The sequence below is a fragment of the Triticum aestivum genome, chromosome 1D (assembly GCF_018294505.1).
Source record: "Triticum aestivum cultivar Chinese Spring chromosome 1D, IWGSC CS RefSeq v2.1, whole genome shotgun sequence".
Classification (NCBI taxonomy): Eukaryota; Viridiplantae; Streptophyta; class Magnoliopsida; order Poales; family Poaceae; genus Triticum; species Triticum aestivum.
Genome location: NC_057796.1, coordinates 110,596,882 through 110,621,063, shown reverse-complemented (window position 1 = coordinate 110,621,063; position 24,182 = coordinate 110,596,882). Strand labels below are relative to the sequence as shown.

Genomic DNA, 24,182 nt, shown 5'->3' with positions numbered 1-24,182 from the left:
CCTCTTGTGGTGTGCTCCGGGGAAGGGTGTTGAAGTGGCCTAGGTGGTCAAGTTCCTCCGGAAGCTTCCTTGCTTGTGGTGTGCTCCGGAGAAGTTTGTAAAGGTGTGGTGGTCGCCTTCAAGACCAACCCCGAGTGAATCGAGGCTCATCCGTTGGGGGTGACTCGAAAAGGAGCATACGGTGAGTCACTTGGTGACGCCCCAGAGCTTTGGCTTCGGCACCGCTCTAACGGAGATTAGCACTCTCACGAGTGTGAACTTCGGGATAAATCCGCGTCTCCGACTCACTTGTGGTTATCTCTTACCCACACCCTTTACTTACCGCAATTCATACTTGCTCATATTGATATATCTTGTGCTAGTTGAATTGTTTAGTTGTTCCTACATTTCCATGTCTTGTGATATAGTTTGTGCTTGCTAGTTTCCTTAAGTGCCTATCTTGTTTAGCATAGGTTGTTGGTGCACTTAGTTGAGCCTAGCATATTTAGGATTTGTGCTTGAAAGGTATCCGTTTAGTTTAATTCCGCATTAGGATAAAGCCAAATCCGTAACAGTTTTAAAACGCCTATTCACCCCCCCTCTAGTCGTCATCTAGATCCTTTCAGGCGGGAAGAAGGGCCAGATCCGTCTATACCTGCAGTCACGGCTGCGGTGGCCGCACCGCCAGCAGCGAGCACAGCGGACGGGGTCCCGGCAAGTCTCTACGCAATGGTCAAGGGCGAGGCACCGGAAGCAGCGACGCTTTTTGTGTTTGGGAGAAGGAGTGCGAGAGTGTGGATGAGTGGGGAGGAGGCGCCGAGGGTTATATAGGTGGGGCGAGGATGAGGATGGCTGCGGTCGAGAGGGGAGGAGAGGGAGAGCATCTTTGTAGGAGGGCGTCGTGTTGCTGTTGGAGCGCGTGGGTGACAAGGCCGCCATCAGGGCGGCTGGGCCCATTGCGTGTGTCAGAGGGCGAGGGGGCGACGAGCTGGGGCGTGGTGACCGAGCGGTCGGCGTAGGCTGTAGAGAGGGATTAGGTGTGATGATGAGGCCTAGATGCTGATCAGAGGCGTCGTGGATGAGCTGCAGCGAGGGGGCGACGAGCTGGGGCGTGGTGACCGAGCGGTCGGCGTAGGCTGTAGAGAGGGATTAGGTGTGATGATGAGGCCTAGATGCTGATCAGAAGCGTCGTGGATGAGCTGCAGCGATGGACCGACGCGTGATCTCTCCACCTCGTCGGTTCCCAAGGCAAGATTCTCCGTTGATGTGGTTGATGGGGCCGCGCGTGGGGGGACAGAGGGCGGCGTAGAGGGGTCCGGATTAGACGCGGGGCGGGCGAGCGGGCCGTCCAAAAATGGCACAGACAGAGAGACAGAGTGGGGTTCCTGGGGACGCACGACAACTCAGGTCGCGTGCGGCGACTCCGGCACAGTGTACGGATCTTTTCCAAGATTTGGTGTGTCAGAGAGCGCCGCACGGTCATCACTATGCATGGGGCGGGTCCCAGGCGCATGCGGAGCAGGGCGGACGTGCGGCGAGCGTGCGACCGCAGGGAGCTGTTGTGGCGCGTGGGCTTGTGCAAGCTGGTGAGCGAATGGGCCAAGAATGGATTCCTATCGAGGGGGCAGAGTAGGGTATGCGAACTTGGTGTAATCATGAAGGAAACGACTGCAGTGGGCAACGGCCGGTTCGAGCTGGTCAAATAGAAAGAGACGAAACCCTTCAAAATCAAGGGACCCATGCTTGAGAATTTGAATTTTGGTTGAGTGAGAGAAGATGCCAGATTTATAAATATGCTCATGAACTTTGACTGCTAGGAAATCTTGTTTGACCGAAAAACGGTGGTTTAGGGCTGACTCAACTAACAGTTCATTAGGTCTAACAGTAATCGGCAAGAAAGTAACCCAGAACAGGTGTGTGTGTTGGGTGTAGTGCACGTGTGGTGTAAGCTGGAAGAAGCGATTAACATTAAGCATACAATAAAAAAGCTAATACCAGGCCGTTGTCGACGCTCCTTGGGTAGATCAAGAGTTGTGGACGCAGGTGGCAGCAGTGCAGAATCGGCCAGCGGTGGCGAGGATGATGCGGTTCCAGCAGACGATGGCAATGCCACCCGAGGAGACAAGCAGCAGGTGGCACCCCAAGGCAGAGGCCATGGGAAGCGGATCATCATGCCCAGCTTCCTGAAGTCGCCCATGGAAGCGATGAGCGAGGCAACGTCAGGCGACACAACAGTGAAGGAGAAACATGAGTCTCCATCATCCGTGACGTTGAAGAGGTGGTGGATGCCGCCAAAGAGGCAGGCAAGGATGAGGCTCATCAGGGAGGCGTCTAGGTCAAAAGGAAACTGGATGACACGCGCATACATGCGGCATCCATGCAGCTGTGTGGTTGTGAGAATGGAGACCGGAGATCTGCATTGTGCCCATGCGACCCTTTCGAAGTGATCACCCAGATCGTCGGGGATTTGGAGAAGCTGAGCAAGAGTCATGCATGTTGCCGTAGAGCGAGGAGGAGGCGGGAGCGGTGGCAAGGTTCTAGCGAAGGAGAAGGAGTAGTTGCGGAAGCGGAGTGGGGCTTGGGCAAGGATGATCTCTGCTACGCGCGCAGAAGCAACGTGGAAACGGAAGATCAGGGGGGAGCATTGCACGACGAAGAAATGGGCAGCAGAGCCACCCAGAACGGCCTGGAGCAGAGCAGCCACGACTGTGACGTTGAGGTGGCGGTTGGAGTAGTTGAAGGTGATGTAGAGCGGCGAGGCGAGGTGGAGGGCCGGGGTGGTGATGTCGAGGCGGAGGTAGTAACAGCAGTCGTCTTCAAACTCCACTCCCATGGCATTGCCACAACCCAGGAAGCATCGGAGCGCGACCTGCCCGGCCTTGACATAGGGCAGATCAAAAAACGGCGAAGGTGAAGGAGCGACAGTCGGGAGCAGCTCGTCGAGGGGGTTGGTGGAGAGGGCTAGGCCCGGCGCATGGGTGGCCGGAGGGTGTTTGGTGGCGGGAGCGGGCTGGGTGGCGGCATCCGGCGGGGAGGCCGGCGAGGAGGGTGGAGCAGGAGCGGGAGTGGGAGAAGCCATCAAAAGGATGACTCCTTTCAACCCTTCGTGGATCTGATGGGGCTTCCGATGTGACACCTTTTACATCATCCTATTATATTTGTTCTAAGAGATCGAAGCCAGTTCCTTACGGATGCCACATTGTGATCGGTATGAGAAATCCCACATAAAACTGGCTGCCTAGGTTCTTCGTACGGCCAGCTACTGGTGAAATGATCTGACTGTATCTTTTTATGCCTAGGATCCAAATCTTTTATAAAGATATACTAAAAGTATAAATCACCCTGAGCATAATAAAAATTACAAATCAAGGTCCTTGAACTACCGAACGACCACTGTCAAAACTAGAATAAGCCACCTACGCATCGATGTCGTCGCTCTCACGCCAGAGCCAACCTGGCCTTGTCGATAGAAACCGGAAAGTTTTTTATGCACGCGCCTTAAGAACTAGCACGTTGGAGCCATAGTCATCGTTGAACCCTTAAATTGGTCTAAAGAACGAGACACCAATCTTGCTGTCGCATACGCATGACAAGGAGCCTAACCTCACGGCCCTTAGGAGCTGACTGGAATCTACAGGCGGGCAGGCTTGCCTTCCAGCCCTATAAACGAGGGAGTTTATAGATGTAGGCGCAATGTCTGAATTTGTAAAACTATACTATAACGGTATTCTCTCTGTATCAAAATATAAGATGCTTTTTGACACTACAATAATGTCAAAAAATCTTATATTTTGATATAGCGGGAGTAGCTAATTGTGTGCTGTTCGTTCAACTCGAGGACGGTGCCCTCGCAAAAAAGAAAACTTGAGGATGGTGGAAAGAGAGGAGTGTATGGCTACCCGACACATGGATTGAAGAACAGTAGGCTCTATCCAACAGTGGCTCACAGGGGGAGGATTGGCGTGTAGCGAGCTGCAGCCGCCGTCTGCTTTCACACCCGCACGCACTTTGCGGCCTTCACACAGGCCCCCCTCCCGTTGAATGTGCGCACGAGGCTCTTCACGCCTGCCTGTTTCTTTTCTCTACTGCCGATGCGGGCGAACAGTCGTGTTCGTGTAGGTTTCGCCCCCACCTCAGATGAGATTCAGAGAAAATCACCTTCCGATCGCGGTCCTGATCCTGCTGTGCACGTGCACCGACGCACAATCCAAAAACTAGAAATTCTTCTTCTCGTCTTCCATTCGAAAAAGAAAATGCTCGATCGCCTGTGCTTTTTGACTCGTGATGAGGACAGGAGAGGCGCATATTTTACGCTACGATGTGAAGCTTCGAGTGATAAAGAAGTGATTACCGACTCATGCTGTCAGGCATCCAATATCCATGCTTGCTTTTGGATCGCGTGATTTTGTTTCGGATCTGCATCGATAGTATAATGTCGATCGAAAGCGCCGGCCGAAGCAAGGACGCAGATTATGTTCACCCAGGACAGCGTAGAACTTACAAAACCAAGCATCGATGGAGATCTGCAGCAAAATCTCCCGATCCGAAGCAAGCGTGGATGACTGACAGCATGAGTCGTTAATCACTTCTTCGTCACTGAAAGCTTCGCAGCGGAATGTAAATATGCGCCTCTCCTGTCCTCACGAGTCACGAGTCAAAAAGCACACTGGATCGAGCATTTTCTTTCTAGTAGAAGGAAAAGACGGGAAGAAGAATTGCTAGTTTTGGATTGTGCGTCGCTGCACGTGCACAGCAGGATCAGGATCGCGATCGGTGGGTGATCTTCTCTTCTGAATCTTAATGGCAAGTTTGACAATTTTGACCTCGAAACGAAATAAATTCACAGAATGAACTGGGTGCGAAACTATTTCACACCCCTAACCCTTTTGTGTAGCGCCTGCCACGCCGGCGCCACACCCTACGGTGCAGCGCCTAGCTCCGCGGCGTTGCACCTCTGTCCACCGTGGCAGCCCACGGGCCCGCACCCAGCAGTGCAACGCCTCCGCCTAGCCGGCGTTGCACGTGTAATGTGCAGCGCCTAGCCGCTAGGCGCTGCACTATGACTTATCCAGCCACTTGGCTGGGCCCCCCTCCCCCACCCCCCCACCACACACTCTTTTACTCTCTCCCCGAGCTTTGCCCCCTCTCCCACTCTCCCCCCCCTCTCAAATCTTCTTCCAAATCTTGCAAATTTGTAGAATTTGTCCGTGAACTACTATGTCTCCTCTTCGATTTGGTTGTGAACTACTATGTGCCGTGAACTACTAGGTCTCCTCCTCGATTTGGTTGTAAGAACTACTATGTGCGGTGAACTACTATGTGTCCTCCTTGATTTGGTTGTACGAACAACCATGTGTCGTGAAGTAGTATGTGTTATGAACTACTATGTGTCGTGAAGTACTTGGACGCTGCAATCTACCATGTGGCGCTTAGCTGCTGTTGCTCTCTGGATAGCTAAAAAATTCACTAAGTCCAAGTCCAAGTGCCTCAAACTGTAAAGTACCTTCTGTTCTGGCTGCATAGCTACAGACGATAGATACGTGCATGTGCATGCGCTAATGGCCGGAGATTACTGCCTAATTTTGTTATTTAAGACCATAGTCACGTAGTTTTGCACGCATCAAAGCCTAGGATGCAACAAAAATAGCCCATCTACCTGATGCCCACATATATATAGACGATAGATCGTGGACTCCTCGTTGTTCGTTAGGTCTGTTCTTGCCTCACGAAGATCCATCTATCTCGCCGCCAGGACGCTAGGACGTCTGCCGCCGGCCCCAAGTCGCTGACCATGGACTTGATTGCTGGCTTGTCGAGGCAGCCGAGTACCCCGCGAATACGGCGGCTGCCGCTGATCGCCCTTGGTCGCTTGCGTACGCCCACACACAGCCAGATAGTTAGGCAAGGTACATACACAGTATTATCCTATATATACAGAAGTTTTGCTAGGATGATGTAACCCCTTTTGCTTTTGTTTGGCTGTATACTTTGTTAGTTGGAAAACAAAGAAAATTTTTCACGCTAGTTGCCTCAATCTCAAATTTATGCTAGTGCCGAAAAAATTGGATCTAGACATTGCTAATAGTGACAGTAGAGCTATATTTTTGTTTAAAAAAAGCCAAACAAAGTATGGCAAGTTTTAAATATTTTTTTCATAAACTAGTACTATGTGTCTAAGTATTTGAGATGATTTGATATTACCTATAAATTAGGCGCCACACTGTACAGTGCAGCGCCTGCGGGCTAGGCGCTGCACAAACACTTAGCGAAATTTTTGCCTGAAACTGGAGGCATACCTTCTGTTGGTTGCTGGATACCTACAGACATGTGCAGCGCCTAGCACGGAGGCGCCACACTATACAGTGCGGCGCCTCCAAGCTAGGCGCTGCACATGTCTGTACCTATCCAGAAAAGCAACAGAAGTTTGGCTAGTTACAGACATATGCAGCGCCTAGCTTGGAGGCGCCGCACTCTACAGTGCAGCGCCTACTAGGCGTTGGACTGTAGAGTGCGGCGCCTCCAAGCTAGGCGCTGCATATGTCTGTACCTATCCAGAAAAGCAACAGAAGTTTGGCTAGTTACAGACATATGCAGCGCCTAGCTCGGAGGCGCCACACTCTATAGTGCAGCGCCTGCGTGCTAGGCGTTGCACTGTAGAGTGCGGCGCCTCCAAGCTAGGCGCTGCATATGTCTGTACCTATCCAGAAAAGCAACAGAAGTTTGGCTAGTTACAGACATATGCAGCGCCTAGCTCGGAGGCGCCACACTCTATAGTGCAGCGCCTGCGTGCTAGGCATTGCACTGTAGAGTGCGGCGCCTCCGTGCTAGGCGCTGCACAAACACTTAGCGATTTTTTTGCCTGAAACTAGAGGCCTACCTACTGTGCGTCCCCCCCCCTCTACTGGGTCTTTTTCAGCCACAGTTGAACAACTAGTATAACAAACATTCAGGTACGACATCATTTCTCCAAGTATAACAATTAGTATAAGAACAAAGGGTTCACAAAAGACCTCATTTCATAGAAATGACCATCACAATAAGTTCCAGTTTACCATAGAGCTACCACCACTCCAAGTTCAACGACATAAAAGGTACGACCACTCCAAGTTCAACGACATAACAAATCGCACTCGAAGTTCAACATTATAAAAAAACTAAGATGACTAGTGCTTTCCACGCTTGCTGGGTCCTCCCCCCCTCTTGACGCTTATCTTCTTCACCTTCCTAGGAAGAGGAACCCGCTCCGGCTCCGGCTCCGCCTCCGGTTCGACATCGTCATCCAAATAGTCATCCAAAGCCGCCATCCGCGAGGTGCCGACCGTCCTTTTGCCTCTTTGGGTGAAGTCTTCAGGTGTGTACTTGTTGATTCCCCTCCTAGGCTTCAACTCGTATGCAGACCGAGCCCGGTACGTCCCCAAGGTCATATCATCAGCAACCTATGCATCAACAAAAGATATGGAAAGACCGTGTGTGAGGATATAGTTAGCAATGCATCAACAAATGGATATATATCGTCATGCCATACCTCTTGGGTGACCCCACCCACATCCTCATCCTCGAAAGGTTCACCATGGCTCTGCCCCGAAGCGGGATCTGATGGTGTCGCCGACCTAGACCGTTCTGGTGATACATACTCGGGGTCACGACAACCGAAAAGGTTTGATAGCCGCCTTAACTTTTGGCCCTGGCGCTGCAACATGTACAAGTGAATGAGACATGGAACGTACCAACAAATGTTAAGTGCTAATTTGAAGGAGATGTGAACCTTAATGAATTCTCGAAGTGCACCTTCCCCATCGCTTTTGCCAGCCGGGGTTGTTTCCAGAATAGTCTCGGTCTCGTCAGCTGCTTTCTTGATCTGGGCACGCTATGAACAGAAATGGTATCAAAGTGTTAGGCAAGCGAAGATGTGAAAAGTGCGAATGGAAAAGCAATAAGGGCTAACCACAAAGTTCATCATTGGAGCTGAAGGGATCACCGAGTTGCCTTTCCAGACTAATGCGTTGTATTGGTGCTGGGCTACCTCATCAAAAACGGTGGGTTCTTCCAGAATCTCCTCAGCATACGCCGGCTGGCATACCTCCACGCGGGTATTTGCAAGAAACCATGCGAGATAGTTGTTGAACACGATCGGGCAGTGCTCACGAAGCTGGGCTCGTTTTCCAGCCCTTGCTTGCTCCACACTAAGAGCAAACTGCACGACATACTTCTTGTGATGGCTGGCCCAATCCTTGATCTTCCGTTGCTTTTTCCTATCCAACCTGCAAGTTAGAAACAGAATATTAGCATCATCGAAACCGTCGAGAAGCTGCTAAGTGCTCAAGGTTAATTATATCTTACGCGTGTAGCAACTTGTCCGTGTCCTCCCACTCCGGCGGGTGTGGCTGGAACAAACCAAACTGGCGCAAAACCCGATGTGGCAGGTGAAGCTCAACCGCCCAGTTGCATATCAGTGGGCACCGCATATGCCAGAGATCCCTATCCCTAATGCACATCGGATTAAGCCTGAACTCTATAGGGTTACCAAAACTCTCTCCTTTTCCATACGGCTCCCATTCCACCTGCAAAATTGGATTGAATGCAAAATTGATATCGAGTGAAGATACAAGCATGATAATCACTTATGCAAGGTCGGTTCACCTGCTCAGGCGTGATCGCGTCCAGCTCTCTCTTGTACAACTTGTACATTACCGAGGGATCATCCGTCGTCTCATTTAACACATCCCACTTGTAAGCCCAAGTGGGGAGCCGTAGTGGGTCGTCTTTATCGTCCCAATCCTCGTACTTCACGGTCTTAGGTCGTCCAACCGGCAGACGCTCCCAGCTCCATATGGAAAGTGCGAGCAGACAACCACCAATACCTCTAGTGTGCCTACAACTGGCATCGTCCAACTGCACATAAAAAAGAACATGGTCAAATTTGCCGCAAGAGCGCATTGATAATGTATCAATGAAGTGAAAAGGAAACAACTTCATACCTGTCGATACAAGTAAGCTAGTGTCGCCGAACCCCAACTCCATTTGCTATCGAAGACGGTCAACGCCTTCATCCACATCCATGGAGCATTCTTGCCTGTGCCATCAGCAAACAGTGTCCTCGATATCGCGTACCACATGTAGACACGAGCATAAGTCTTCACCAGGTCCTCATTAGCATTATCGGGGCAATGAGCGAAGTTCGATGATATCCACGTGAAAGTAGCGCCCGCTGCGACTCTTTCCTTCTTATCTTCCCTTTTTGGCTCCCGAGGCTCCGGAGGAACCATACCGATAAGGGCATGCATCTGCGCGCGCCACCCTTCAGAATCGGTGTTCATACATAAAGGATTGCCATCGATAGGAAGACCGGTGATCATAGCGATATCCTGCAGCGTCACGGTCATCTCCCCGGTCCGAAGATGGAAAGTGTGTGTCTCCGGCCTCCAATGATCAATAAGCGCGGTGAGTGCTGCAGCATTGTTGGGTGGCGTCGACCGGCGGACCAACTCAATGAAAGGGAGAAGTCCTGCCTCCCTAACATAAGGTGTGTACCGCTCATCATAGCGCATCCCTCCAAGGCTGATCCCGTGAGACCGAAGCTTCAGAGGTGCAAGCTCCTACAAACAAACAAATCATAACATTACATATGTGTTTGAAAAAACATACGAAATTCATAACACCGGCCACTTTCAGTATTACCCGCTGCTGCACCGACATAGCGTACGACCGGTGTTGATGGTCCCAGTGATCATCGAGAAGCCAAACCATCCTAACAATTTCAACAAAGCATTCTTGTCAACACGATTATGTTTTTAATTAAAAAAATAAAGTACGCCTACTACATGCAAGATCCAAAGCATATGGTGCTTCCCCCTACTTGGGCCTACTTCATACAAATAACATGTCAATCTATGTATCCAAACTATAACATGTCAATCTACTTCTCCATACAAATAACATGTCAATCTACTTCTCCATAGAAATAACATATCAATCTATGTATCCAAACTATATAAATAACATGTCAACCTATCTATCCAAACCACATTCTAATCTAACAAGGGTTCCCCAAATCTAATATATGCAAGATTCAAACAAAAGTTGCCCAAATCTAATACATGCAAGATTCAAACAAGGGTTCCCCAATTCTTCAAAATATAATATTTTCTATGGATAGAACGAAGGAGATCGGAGGAGAGTACCTTCCACGATGGATTGGTGAACAAATGCACGGACCAAATCGTCGGATCGGAAGGATTTGGGAGAGGGGATTGAGAGGGGGAGTGCAGATGGCCGCCGCCCTGTTTTTCTGTAACTGCCAATGGGGAGGGTGGGGGAGGAGAGGGCTGGCGCGTTTGCATATAAGTCACAGTGCAGCGCCTAGCCGCTAGGCGCTGCACATTACACGTGCAACGCCTAGCGGCTAGGCGCTGCACATTACACGTGCAACGCCTAGCTCGGAGGCGTTGCACTGCTGGGTGCGGGCCCGTGGGCTGCCACGGTGGACAGAGGTGCAACGCCCCGGAGCTAGGCGCTGCACCGTAGGGTGTGGCGCCGGCGTGGCGGGCGCTACACAAAAAGGTTAGGGGTGTGAAATAGTTTCGCACCCAGTTCATTCTGTGAATTTATTTTGTTTCGAGGTCAAAATTGTCAAATTTGCCTATCTTAATACCCTGAAAGACATGCGTACGTACTTTTAAAAATACTCGGGTCTATTATAAAAGTTCACCCAAAATACAAAGCACCACAAAAAAAATTAAAAATTGCATTGAGGTTGGACCACCAAACCATCACGGCTGTCGTCGCTAGAGTGAGTCGTTGACGTGTCGCTGCTTCATTGCGACCACGTGGCATCTATGAAAGCAAAGGAACGCAAGAGTGTTCAATAAGGACGACCAAGTTCAGTCCAGTCCAGTCTCAACTGGACTTTTGATAACAAACAAGATGGCAGGAAGAAAGTGAGGGCTCGACTGGACAGAGGAGTAGCCTCACCACAATGGTCTGAGCTGTTTCCACAGGCACAAGTTCAACATATTGTAACTTCGAGATCAGATCACTTTCCTTTGCTACTGTCGCTGATGAACGAACAACAACCCAGCAGGATCAAGCACTTCAGGTATGAAATGATGTGGGAGAGAGCCCAGAATTTGGAGGCCACTGTGAGAGAAGCATGGGGTAATGAACGGGAGAGCTGTTCTCTAGCTGATGTCGCACATAAACTAAAGGACGTACAAAACTCACTGTCACAATGGTCGAAGAAGGACTTTGGTTCAGTTACATGGAACATAAAAAAGAAAAGAAGACGTCTCAAGGAACTGCTGGAAAGGCCGAACCAGGGAGCAAATGCAGAGATGATAAAGAAAGTGTCGGGTGAGTTAGATGAACTTCTGATCCGGGAAGAGGTAATGTGGCGGCAACGGTCACGCGCAACTTGGATCAGAGAAGGCGACCAGAATACCAAATTTTTTCATAGGAAAGCTACTTGGCGACAGAAGAAAAACAGGATATCCAAGTTAAAAGATGAAAATGGAGTATGGATAGAAAATAAGACGGCTCTGAACAGCTTAGCCACAGACTTTTTCAAAGAACTATGTACGAAAGAGAAGGGTGTTGCACCTTTTGAGCTGTTGGAACTTCTACCACGGAGGGTACAGGATGAGATGAACAACAAGTTGACCCAAGAGTTTACTGAAAAGGAAATAAGTGATGCCCTCTATCAGATCGGGCCCGTCAAGGCGCCGGGTCCGGACGGCTTCCCGGCTCGTTTCTTCCAACGAAACTGGGAAGTGATGAAGAACGATGTGATTACGGCCGTGCGGTTTTTTTTAAAACGGGATCATGCCCGAAGGGATCAATGACACATCCATTGTACTTATTCCTAAGGGGAAGAATCCGCAATGTCTAAAAGATTTCCGCCCAATAAGCCTCTGCAACGTAATTTACAAGGTCATTTCCAAATGCTTAGTTAATCGCTTGCGACCACTATTAGATGGATTGATTTCGGAGACCCAAAGCGCTTTCATTCCGGGGAGGCTGATCACTGACAACGCCATCATAGCTTTCGAATGTTTTCACAAGATCCAGCATAGCAAAAATCCCCGTGACACGCATTGTGCCTACAAATTAGACCTCGCCAAAGCATATGACAGGGTGGATTGGGACTTTTTGGAGGGTGCTATGGAGAAGTTGGGTTTCAGTGCGCTTTGGATAAATTGGGTAATGAAATGTGTAAAATCATTCCGTTTTTCAGTGAAAATGAACGGAGAAGTACTCGAACCTTTCATCCCCTCGAGAGGACTCCGGCAAGGTGACCCACTAAGCCCTTATTTATTTTTGTTCGTTGCTGATGGGTTTGCTACCATTTTTAATATACAAGTTTTAGAGTGGTTGGGCTTTTTTAGAACCGTTCGTTGATGTCGATCTAACGGCAGACAAATACGAAGTACTGGGTAGTACTCCGATGAAAGTACGCGAAAGTACTAAAACGAGTGGGGCCGGTACTCGTGACAAGGTGGGGACGCGTTTTAATATAGGGGCAGTTTAGTTCTAGGAAAATTTGCACGTGCCGCCCCTCTCGTCGAATGCAAAACCCCCGCCATGGTGCTACACCTTCCACAATTACTCATCAACGGCCATCTCCGCCCTCTCCTCCAAGTCCACCGCAGTCATCTCCTCCTTCTCGCCGCTGCAACTTCTCTCCACTCAGGCAAACCCCCCCCCACCCACCCCCACCCCCTCTTCCATCGAAGCAAGAATCGGCAGATCGAGCTGATGGCCGGCGGCGAGAACACCGACTTCGTGCAGATCGCCGGCGGCGACCAGGTAAAGTTGGCCAGGTTGAGGGATATCCGTTCTTGGTTTGACAACACAAGGCAGATGAGCTGGACGGCAATGGCCACTCTCAAGAATTTGACGAAGAAGGAGAGGGCAAAGCTTTGCCCCCCGCCCGCACAACCGATTCACAAGATCGAGATCCTCCTCTGGGCGATGGAGCAGGCCAATTCGTCCAGCAAGTGGACCAGGCGGAGGTGGTGGGCGTTCAGATCCAGGGTAGAGCATCCACTGGATCAGGAACCCACCGTGCACGAGGTGCCGTTGCAGATTGTGCAGCCTCCAACCGAGTCATCGGAGACTCCGAAGCACAAGATGAGGAGGACAGTGGTCGCGACCTCGCTTCCCCGCCGTTCTCCACGCTTCCCTCGCCGCTCTCCTCGTCTGAACGGCGGCGGTAGCTATGTTTAGAGTAAGCTTCCCCACTCCTCATCTTCCTACTGCTCGTGCTTACATCGTGGTGATACTGATCGTAATAGCTCAGAGAGGGAATGCTATATGGCATTTTAATCTCAATGAATTGCATGAATATTTGAGTACATGGATTTGGAGGATGATTATGATGTATGTGAACCCTAGGCATCATATGAACCCTAGGAAAAATTAGTAATGTTCTAGTGGTAGACACTGAAATATTTCGGTACACACCGGTAGGCACTGAAATATTTCGGTACTGCCCTAGGCAAAATTTGTAATGTTGTAGTGGTGGACACTGAAATATTTTGGTACACACCGGTAGGCACTGAAATATTTCGGTACTGCCCTAGGCAAAATTTGTAATGTTGTAGTGGTGGACACTGAAATATTTTGGTACACACCGGTAGGCACTGAAATATTTCGGTACTGCCCTAGGCAAAATTTGTAATGTTGTAGTGGTAGACACTGAAATATTTCGGTACACACCGGTAGGCAATGAAATATTTCGTTACTACAATTTCAGTACACACCGATGCACACTGAATTATTTCAGTACTGCAGTTTCAGTACACACCGGTACACACTGAAATATTTCAGTACTGCAAATTCTATACAAAGTTGGCATTTTGTCATTTATTTGTGAATTAATCCATGCATCATATGTCCTAACTTTGTACATGAGTTTGGGTCAATTTCATGTCTATTTATTGTTAAAATTATTGTCATGCCATGAAACACAAGACAAGTCACTGACCCAAGCTTGCAAAGATGCCATATCAATGTTGCTGATATGAATATGCATGTTTTCACCAAGTGTTGTGTCTGAATTAGAACTGAGCATTTTTTCTTGATGGTATCCATGGATCTAGAACTCCTATGAATTTGCTCATGTTGGATGTTTTGTTCTCCATCATTTGTACTAGCATTCCGTGCGATTAGATGCCATGACAAGACCCCTGGCAAATTTATTTTCTTGCCTCCAACATCCCATGTGTGTTTTGCAGGAAAAAACCTGGAGTTCACCAGGCTGGCTGAAGTTGTGAGGCTGGGAGGCTGATGGTGCTGCTACTGGCTGATCCTTCTTCTTTCAGCTTTTGTTCGTCCTTTCTCAAGCCGTTGGACCAGGGCTACTTCCCTATGTGCTGTTAATGTATTAAGTAGTTCCTTCGAATTTGTAGTATTAGTTAGTTTGAATGTGGAAGTACCTTAATTTTTAGGAACGAAATGTTGCTTTGTATGACCAAGGGTTTGATACCTTAATCTTTGGATAATTAATTATGTGAACTGTTGGATGTGGCGCACAACGAAACGCCTCTACCATTGATACTAGTTCAACATGTCGGTCCAATTAGAGACCAACCACTACCATATAGAACAGTTAGCATTTCATACTACAACCTGGCACGTACAAAACATCACACAGTGGAATAATCCCAGCGAGTAGACCACTAAATACCGAAAACATCACAACATGTCAGAAGTGTTTTAAGCATTTTATCGTTGCAAAAACCTTAGAAAATCCATACAAATGCCGACAACCTTAGCAAACTAGTCATGATTGCTTTTCATGTTGATACAAAGATGTAGAAAAATATTGGGTCCGTTTACAACCTTAGCAAACTTGCTTCTCATGTTTACATCACGGCCGCCGGGTGAAGGAGGAGAAAAGCCCACCTACCTAACATGAGTTTTCTCACACACCACGGCCTGCATACGACTACAAACCCAGTGATATGGGCCACGATGCAGGCCCGTGGGTGGTTACAGAATGGAACACCAATAGCACGAGCCCCACGACCCCCACGATCACGATAACGACGAGCGCCTCCCTCACGCGACGAACCGCCTCCCCCATAACTCAAAAAGGCACCTTCTCCTCCATTCCTCCCTCATTATGCGAACCACGTCCATCTACTCCACAAACTGCAACCACCGTCTCTGTCTCAAAACCGCCGTCGCTGGAGAAGGGCAATGGCGGAGGAGCCGTCTACCAAGCGTCACTGTGGCGAGACGTCCGACCAGAGCATCAAGGAAGACGACGTTCAGGTCCCCGGTGAGAAGCGCGACTACACCACCAAACTTGACAAGGTGGAACTCCACGGCAAAGAGACGCTGGAGGTCGTCTGCACCAGCAATCCAGACACTGCCGACGAAATGCTCACGAGGCTCTTCATGAAAGCCGTCGGCATGTATCCTAGATTCGTCGGCGTTGATGTGGAGTATACCAGGGATGACGAACCTCCGCAGTACGCAGCAGTTCTGCAGTTATGCGTGGATGAACTCTGCCTGGTCTACCACATCGCTGCGGCCACAAAATGGTGAGCCATCCTACTCATATACCCTAGTTTCTCAACTACATGTACTAGTGTAGATTGTGAAGTGGACGCACTAGTGTGGTTTCTCAAGTACATGCACTGGCATAGATTTTTACCCTGATGCACTGGATTAGTATCTTAAAATCTTGCACCAGATTAATCACCAAACTTGATATACTAGTGTAGTTTCTGATCTTGATGCATTAGTGTTGTGTCTACCGCTGTGGATGCATTAGTGTTATTTTCTGAAGTTGATGCACTGGACTAGATGTATTAGTGTTGTGTCTACTAGTGTAGTTTCTGATATACTAGTGTAGTTTCTGATATTGATGCATTAGTGTTGTGTCTACCGGTGTGGATGCACTGGACTAGATGTATTAAAAGTTGTTTCTGAAGTTGATGTAGTGAAGTAGTTTGCTGTAGTGTTATTTTCAACTGTATGATCCAAAAAGAGAAATAACATCATGTACTTCATGCATTCATCACTCGTATTGTTTGGTTCTAGCACTAGCATTGTCACACTTTGCCACAATTTTTTGCCAAGTTTGCCTAAGGTTAGTTCATCAAAATGAGGGCCACAAGTTGGCAAGCCTAAGGGAATCTTGCCACACTTTTTGTGTGTATGCCATGTGGGACCCAAGTGTGGCTTGCCTAAGGTGTGGCTTGAACCAAACACACACCTAAGTTGGTCAAACTTGCCTAACCTTAGGTGTGGCAATCTTTGGCAAACTTAGTCACAAACCAAACAACTCCTAAATCTTCAAAATTACTACTAATCTTCAATATGTCTCTCCCCTTGAAGGCCCAAGCGCCTCAAGAGCTTCCTCCAGGAGAAGAAGTTGTTCACCTTTGCCGGTTTCAGCATTCATAATGACAAACAGATGCTGAAGATGTCTGGTTTGGAGATCAACCCCGAAAAGTACATCGACATTCAGAAAAACTATAGAGTTCCATATGCCGGCACAAAGAAGCAGTACGACTCCTTGGCTGATGTTGCAGCCAGCGTCATCCACCCATTTTACCAAAACATGAAGAAGAAGATCAACAGGACCGAAGACCATAAACTGTGGGGGATCAGCCCGCTGCCAGACTACCTCATCGAGTACGCAGCGAAGGATGCGTACGCCACCTACAAGGCTTGGAAGATAATAGACAACATCAAATCAGGTGTGGAAATTTCAGAAGCACAGGAGGCTGACCCCTACTACCACTGCCACTACGCGGCATGAAGAGAGATCAAAGTCTGCCTTCAAGTTGCTAGTGCAGTGTCCTTTTATGATATCTATGTTTCTTTGTTGTTCGGTGTGTCTGAACTTATGTCCTATGGTGTGTCTGAACTTATGCTGTGCGGTGGTTGATCTGCCGTTTATCTTAAGAGTTTGCTGCTGCTCTGGTTTAGTGTTCCAAGTTGTTAATACTATTTTGGTGATGCATGATAAGCCTTGTACAATGCTTGATGCGTACGGTGGTGCTTAGAAAAATAAACGGGGTTTTTCTGAAGCACCGGTGCCTATTTCTACAGGAGAGACGCCTAGTTAAGCGTCTACCCTGTACAAATAAGCACCTGTGCTTAAGAAAAGCTTCATATTTTGTTTATGCATTATTTCAAATTCATAGTAGCTTGTGAATGGAACTTTGTGGCAGCCAGCCTCTACCATTGATACTAGTTCAACATGTCGGTCCAATTAGGCCTTGTACAATGCAGGGTGCTTAGGAGAGGTGCTTAGAGAAATAAACCAGGTTTTCCTTAAGCACCGGTGCTTATTTGTACAAGGTAGACGCTTAACTAGGCGTCTCTCCTGTAGAAATAGGCACTGGCGCTTCAGAGAAAACCGCTTTATTTTTCTAAGCACATCCCTAAGCACCTTGCATTGTACAAGGTCTTAGAGACCAGCCTCTACCATATATAACAGTTACCATGTCACACTACAGTCTATAAAACATCACACAGTGGAATAATCATAGCTAGTAGAGCATTAGTTACCAGTTAATAATAGTTGCAATCCATCACAAGCAATAGTACCTAGATATGAGTAGATATAGGTACGGTAATACACGACAAGTACTTGCAAACAACAGCTAACATAACAAGTTCTAAATGAGGTGGATGGTGATCATCATCCTCAAGTCATGGCGACTGGTGTTCGCAACAGTGAGTAGGATGGCCTGTCCTACCCAAAGATTCTTGCCACGAAGGAACTTCTTCCACCCTGCCCTTCTCAAGACAGTGCGACCGTCCGTGTCCACTGCATAGGCATAGCTGGTGATGGAGCCCGTTCTGGTAAGGCGTAGTCCAGCAGCCATGCCTTCTTCGTCCGGGTCGATGCCACAGCTATCAAGTAACCTCTTAGGTAATTTCTGAAAATAGTTGACATGATATATGATCATGTCACGTGCAATTATCAACAAAGCATACACTTCAAGACACATATATCATTGGATTCAACACTGAGCATATATATCATCACATCACTACACTATACGCCAAGCATCAAATTACTACAGTAATTAGGCATATCATTAGATTACTGCGTACACTAAGCATATCATCGCATATTACTACACTACATGCATGTCATAAAATTCTTCACTAAATGAATTCTAAACTAGGCCTCTCATCACAGTACTACAACATGCATATCATATGAACTACTACACTAACTAAGCATGCATATCATGTAATTACCACACTAAGTAACATACCATGATATGCCGTTTAACATTCGTCCTTGTGAGGCGGGTCATGAATGGCTTCCCTAGGTAGTCTTCACGTAGCGGAAGCATGTCCCAGAGGTTGCCGATTTCCTCGTCGCCCAGTCTGAGTCCTTGGGAATACAGGTATTCAACAAGTGGGTTCTCATCATCATCTGAATCAGCACCATCTTCCTCCTCATGAACTTCATCCTCACTATCCGGAATCAAATTTAGATAGATAACAGAAATCCTGGGCCTATCTCTTCTGAAGGAGAAGCTGATCAATTCACCCCCACTAAGACGCATGCGGGCGATGAAACGATCCCAATCATCTCCTCCTATCTGGGTTATCTTTCGCCCCTTCTCGACCTGCATAGTGTATGGGCCCCCAAGAGCGTCGAAGGTCACGGTGTCTCCGATGAGCTCATCGAATGGCAATCTCACATTGCATGGTACGATCTGTGTAAGATAAAAACAAATAACAGACACAATACATTACTGGAAATAGCAAAAAAAAAGAATGTACTGTTAGAAGGTTCATATAAATTGTTACCGCTGCAACAACAAAAGAAGGCTGGAAGTAGGTGCCGAACAGCGTGGCAGTAGAAAGGCTGGTCCGGCACCGTGAGTTGCAGCGTCCACATGGTGCTTCCTCCATTCTACACAGAACATGTTGAACTCTAAGTTGAATTGTACATAGTACAATACAAAGATCATACATATAATAAATCATAGTGATAACCTATACTGGCAATGGCCAATCAATCTATTTACTATCATCGACGTAATAAAGCAATGCCAATGACAATGGCAATGCCCGTCTCATCTAAACCTGGGAATAGTTTGGCATCCAAACTAAAACCAGTCCAATCCACGGCACACATCAAAACCAAACCAATCCAGATATTTTCATTTAGGATCTAGACCAAACCGAACTATACATGCTCGTCATCCAACCCAGTCCAAACCGTTTTCAACTTTTGGATTGAATCCAAAGGTTCAAACCATGGACAAAGCCATATGCGAGGGCACGTCATGAATCAAGATCAGACATGATATCGAGAGATCCGACGAGCTCCGGCCGGCAACAGCCAATCGGCTCAGATCCGCCTCCGTAGGGAGACGCGGTTGGGTAAGGGAAGAAGAGGGGAGATCTCACGTACTTGCCGGAGTTGGCGGCGGCCGCGCACCGGCAGCGAAGAGAGGGGTCGTCGGGAGATGGCGGTGGCGGCGTTGGTCGAGAAGGGGAGAAAGAAAGATGTGGAGTGGTCGAGACGGGGAGAAAGAAAAATGTGGTACATGTGGTGGCGTGGTTGTGTGGATGACAAGGGGACCCACTTGTGAGACCGATAGCAATTGATGGCAAACCGCAGGAGGTGCACGACCACGTGCACGACCGCCACGTCCCCACGTGGAATGGGGACGGACGGGTGGGTATGTCAAGTCAAATCAGCACCCGCGGCTTCTCGGTAACTCCAACAGGCAGGAGCAGTGCATTTCTTCCCCAAATCGGGTAGAAAACCCTCGTCCTCTCCCGAACCTAACCACCCTCTCTTCCTTCCTCACCACCTCACCACCCTCTCCTCCTTCCTCACCACCCTCCTCCCTTCCTACGCCTCCCTCCTCCTATCTTCGACCGATGATGAAACACGGGCGTGAAGATGCGGCGGACGAGCTGGAGGCAACCATCGGAGCAGAGCAGTCTGCTGCCATGGCTGCAGCCGTGGGTGGAGCGGCTGAGTCTGCCGTAGCGGTGAAAGCTGGCGGTGCAGCGACCGTTGTGCCTGCTCCCGCTGCCATCGCAGCCGTGGAGGCACCCGTCGGCGAGCAGAAGGTCGGGGAAGATCCGGAGGAGGAGGAGATGAGAAGGCTTAAGCGCAAGGTGCATGACAAAAATCGAAGAGCTCTACGAGGAGAACGCCATAAAGGAGTTCGACGTAGATTGCAGGAAGGGCAGCGACTTCGACGAGGATGCCATCAACGAGCTATCTGAGGTAGTACTCTGTTTTTTTCATGACATTGGGGTTTTTCTTGTTAACTAGATGAGCATCAATTTCACTTGGGCGTGCTAGTTGTACATATGTAGGATTGTAGAGATTTAGCATAGATCTTCATGTTGGATCTGGATTTTTAAATCTGATTCCAGCAGATACTCTGGTTTTTTTTCATGGCATTGAGGTTTTTCTTGTTAACTAGATGAGCATCAAATTCATTACGGCGTGCTAGTTGTACGTATGTAGGATTGTAGGGATGTAGCATAGATCTTCATGTTGGATGTGGAATTTTAAAACTGATTCACATTCTGATTCCAGCAGATACTCTGTTTTTTTTCATGGCATCGGGGTTTGTCTTGTTAACTAGATGAGCATAAGTTTCACAAGGGATACATTAATGAAAGAAGTGGGGTAATGAACCCAAATACAAGAAAATGTTCATGGTAGGGATACATTAATGAAAAAAGTGGGTTAAACAATGGATATATGGCAGGATTCTCCATTGGCTTCCCCAGGACAGTGACAAAATGCTGCAGTTCCTGATTCATTTTAGTTTATGTAGATGAATTAATTTGCACACATGTTCATAGATGATCAGTTTGCACACATGTTCATAGATGATCCATTTGCAAATTCTGTACAGATTTCCATTTTGCAAAGGAAGTGATTGCTCCCTTAATAATTATGGGCTGACACAAAATCAAAACATTTCATGTAGCCAATTTTCCCCAGTATATTATCTAGATGATCACAGCCACATCTCTCATCAATATGAGCAGTGAGACACCCCATAGCTCCTTTACCAATTTCCTTCTGAAACTTATCAGGGTCTAACAATGTTGGAGAAGCAGTATTGCCGCTGTCAGAAAGAATAATGGTTTCTTCATTCCAGTAGATAGAACAAACCCCCCTTGTGTGAAACATGGAGGAGTATAATGAAGCCATTTTTCTGATTCCAATCAGAATTACACCTGTAACAAGTATCAAATATCATTAAACCAAGCCAGTTTATGAAGTCTTTCATGTGTTAATTATGTACTACTTGTGCACTAATCTATAAATGCAACTATTCCACCGTCCATATTTATGCATGTCAATTTCTTTGGCTCAATTATGTATGTGCACATACGCCTTATTTCTAGCAAATAGATAGTTGCCATGTTACACATGTGTACTTTCAAAACATTGTAATTAAGGCAATGTACCATAATAGATTAGCTGAGTTCTTCTATGTGTACTAATTCACTAATTCATAGGAGGATGACGACGACGTGGACTACGGCATGGACAGTAGGCACAACAAGAGCCGCTACACCCTGAGGCATCTGATTGCTGGCAAGACCAAGTACCGTTTCTTTGGCAAGATTGGGTGCCCTTTCTGTTGCAAGGTGATCGGTGGCAGCATAGATGGCATGATCCAGCATGCCTTCAGCACTGGCAATGGACATGGTAAGAACCATAAGGCCAGTACTCTGGCTAAACATGCGGCCTACGCACGCTTCCTCGAGATTGTCAAAGTCAATGAGCCCTACAACCTCCATTGAATAAGGGAGAGAAGTGATGTGCTGCTAGAGTGCTGCTGCTGCCCCAGGACCGCCGTGTCCTCTTATGTTACCTATGTTTCTTTGTTGTTCGACTCTAAAACTGATGTCTTATGGTGTGTCTGAACCTATGCCGTTTATCTTAAGAGTTTGCTGCTACTCTGGTTTAGTGTTCCAAGTTGTTAATACTATTTTGGTGATGCATGTTAAGCCTTGTACAATGCTAGATGCTTAGGGTGGTGCTTAGAAAAATAAATAGGGTTTTTCTGAAGCACCGGTGCCTATTTCTACAGGAGAGACGCCTAGTTATGCGTCTACCCTGTACAAATAAGCACCTGTGCTTAAGAAAAGCCTGGTTTATGACTATGGTAGTTATAGCTTGGCATGATTATGTTTAGTGTATAACTCAGCATGATTATAGCTTCACAAAATTAAAGCATGCAAATGATTTTCGATTCCACCTATTGCCAAATCAAGCTTTGTACTGATGATGCATTAGATATTGCTATAAGTAGAGGATGCTCATGATTGCCAAAAGCACCTATTTCCACTTTCTGATAAGAACTAAACGTGTTTGAAATGATGCTAAAAGTAGAGCATGAGCATGAGCATTTATCAATTGATGATCAATTGATGCTACCTATTTGTGTTTGAATGGGCTCAATAAAGCTGGTGCTGGTTTATGCTCTCTGCGTGACCGTGATGGTAACGAAGACACTTGGTTGGCTATGGTCTTGCTGTCAAATTTAAGTTTCAGTTCTTTAAGACTCTTTGTTTTTGCTGCTTCCTCGGGATCGACTAGCTTTCTCGGGCGTCCACGTGCTCTCTTCCTTTTTGGGGAGTTGGGTGCACCAGTATCCTTCTGGGAGTTGGATGTGTCGGGTTCGTTGGAACCATCAGGATTGTTGACTAATTGTACGTCGTCTTCTGAACCATCAGGTAGAACTGCTTGCTGGGCATCGTACACCTCCTTCTGTATAAGAGAGAGTGCTGCGTTAGTTCTAATCATGAGACTTATGAAATAAATGATATATTCTTGATGTAGCACTAACCGTTATGGGGAACTTATATGATTCGAGACGAAGCGCGTTGCAATTTGAATGCAGTAAGGCTGTACATATTTTCCACCTGAAAATATCTATCCTTGCCTATATTTGATAACCGACACTTACGTCAGCATAGCTTTCAAGCTAAACAAAGTACAAATGTAAATTAGGCATTCAATTACCTGGTTCAAAATATCGGTCATTTCATCCGCATTCCATGACAACATGTACTGTAGTGTCCAAACCGCACAGGAAGTCCTGCGATGTTTAGTTAAAGATCAGTAATCTTATTCGTGTAGGCAAATAATAATTTATGAGGCCATGCGTACCCATCGGTCTGTTGTGGTATGTTCTCATAGCGTTTTTTGGTCCATTCGGCAAAATTGATGTTCTTAGCTGGTGATATCAACCCATTCTTGACAGCTTCGTCGATGCAGAACTGAATCGAGTCCACCTAGGGTACGACGAGTTATACATAGGGTTACGGTACTTTGGGAGCTCATGTGCCATGCGGATCCAAAGAGGCAGCAAGAGAACACTTACAAGAGAATCTTCCTTGGTCTTCTCGCAATGATAATTCATGGAGTTCAGAGTCTGAATTTCTTTTTTGTCAAAATTAAACATCATTAGCATCCAATGGTTTTGGTGTACATTTGTAGCATCCCAAATTTTCAATTTGGTATGTTATACATAGATCATCATTGCATATCATATTTTATTTGCATTTTGATAAAATCCTCGATAAATCCTAAGCAACTCAAGAACCCTCGGAGAGAGTTGGGGATTTTCTCGAATTTTCATATTTGATTTTCATCAAATAATAAGACGAGGATTTTGGTTTTAATTATTTTCTCTCCGGAAAAATATTTCATTAAACAAAATAAATGAGAGGAGAAAATATGACTTCTCCAAAACAATTGAAATACTGGAGGTAAAATGTGAAAATCATTTATTGGAATTTATTTGGATTTTATTTGCAATTTTTATTGCATTAAAAATATTGCATGTTTTCAAAATATTTATTTTGTGTTAAAAAAATGTTCACCCTATTCTAGATTTTCTAACTAGACGGGGAAATTTTATTTTATATTTTTCTGATATTTATTTATTTTTCTGTGAATTATTTTCCGTGGAACTTATTTTTTTTAAAAAAAGGGACGCGCCCGCCCGCTGGGCCGAGCCCAGGCCGCCGTCCCACCCCCGCGCCCCTCTCCTCTCCCTGCACGACGCTGCCGTCGCCGTGTCCATGGCGGACACGGGAAGCCCCGCTGCCGCACCTTGCCCCCTCCCCCAAGCTGCTGCCCCCCCTTCCTATTTATACCCCCCCTCTCTCTCCTCTCATCAAGTCGCCGCCGCCGCCCGCACTCGCCTCGCCGCCGCCGCCGG

The 24,182-nt window shown here is 47.3% G+C and overlaps 1 protein-coding gene across 1 annotated transcript; it reads right to left on the bottom strand.

Moving 5' to 3' along the window:
• Window positions 1-1,382: 1,382 nt before the first annotated feature.
• Window positions 1,383-3,058, bottom strand: LOC123158130 (uncharacterized). Its single transcript, XM_044576244.1, has 2 exons — window positions 1,958-3,058; window positions 1,383-1,562 (listed from the first exon to the last, which is right to left on the bottom strand). Exons 1-2 carry the CDS (start codon window positions 3,056-3,058, stop codon window positions 1,383-1,385), a joined length of 1,281 nt encoding a protein of 426 aa, XP_044432179.1.
• Window positions 3,059-24,182: the final 21,124 nt, after the last annotated feature.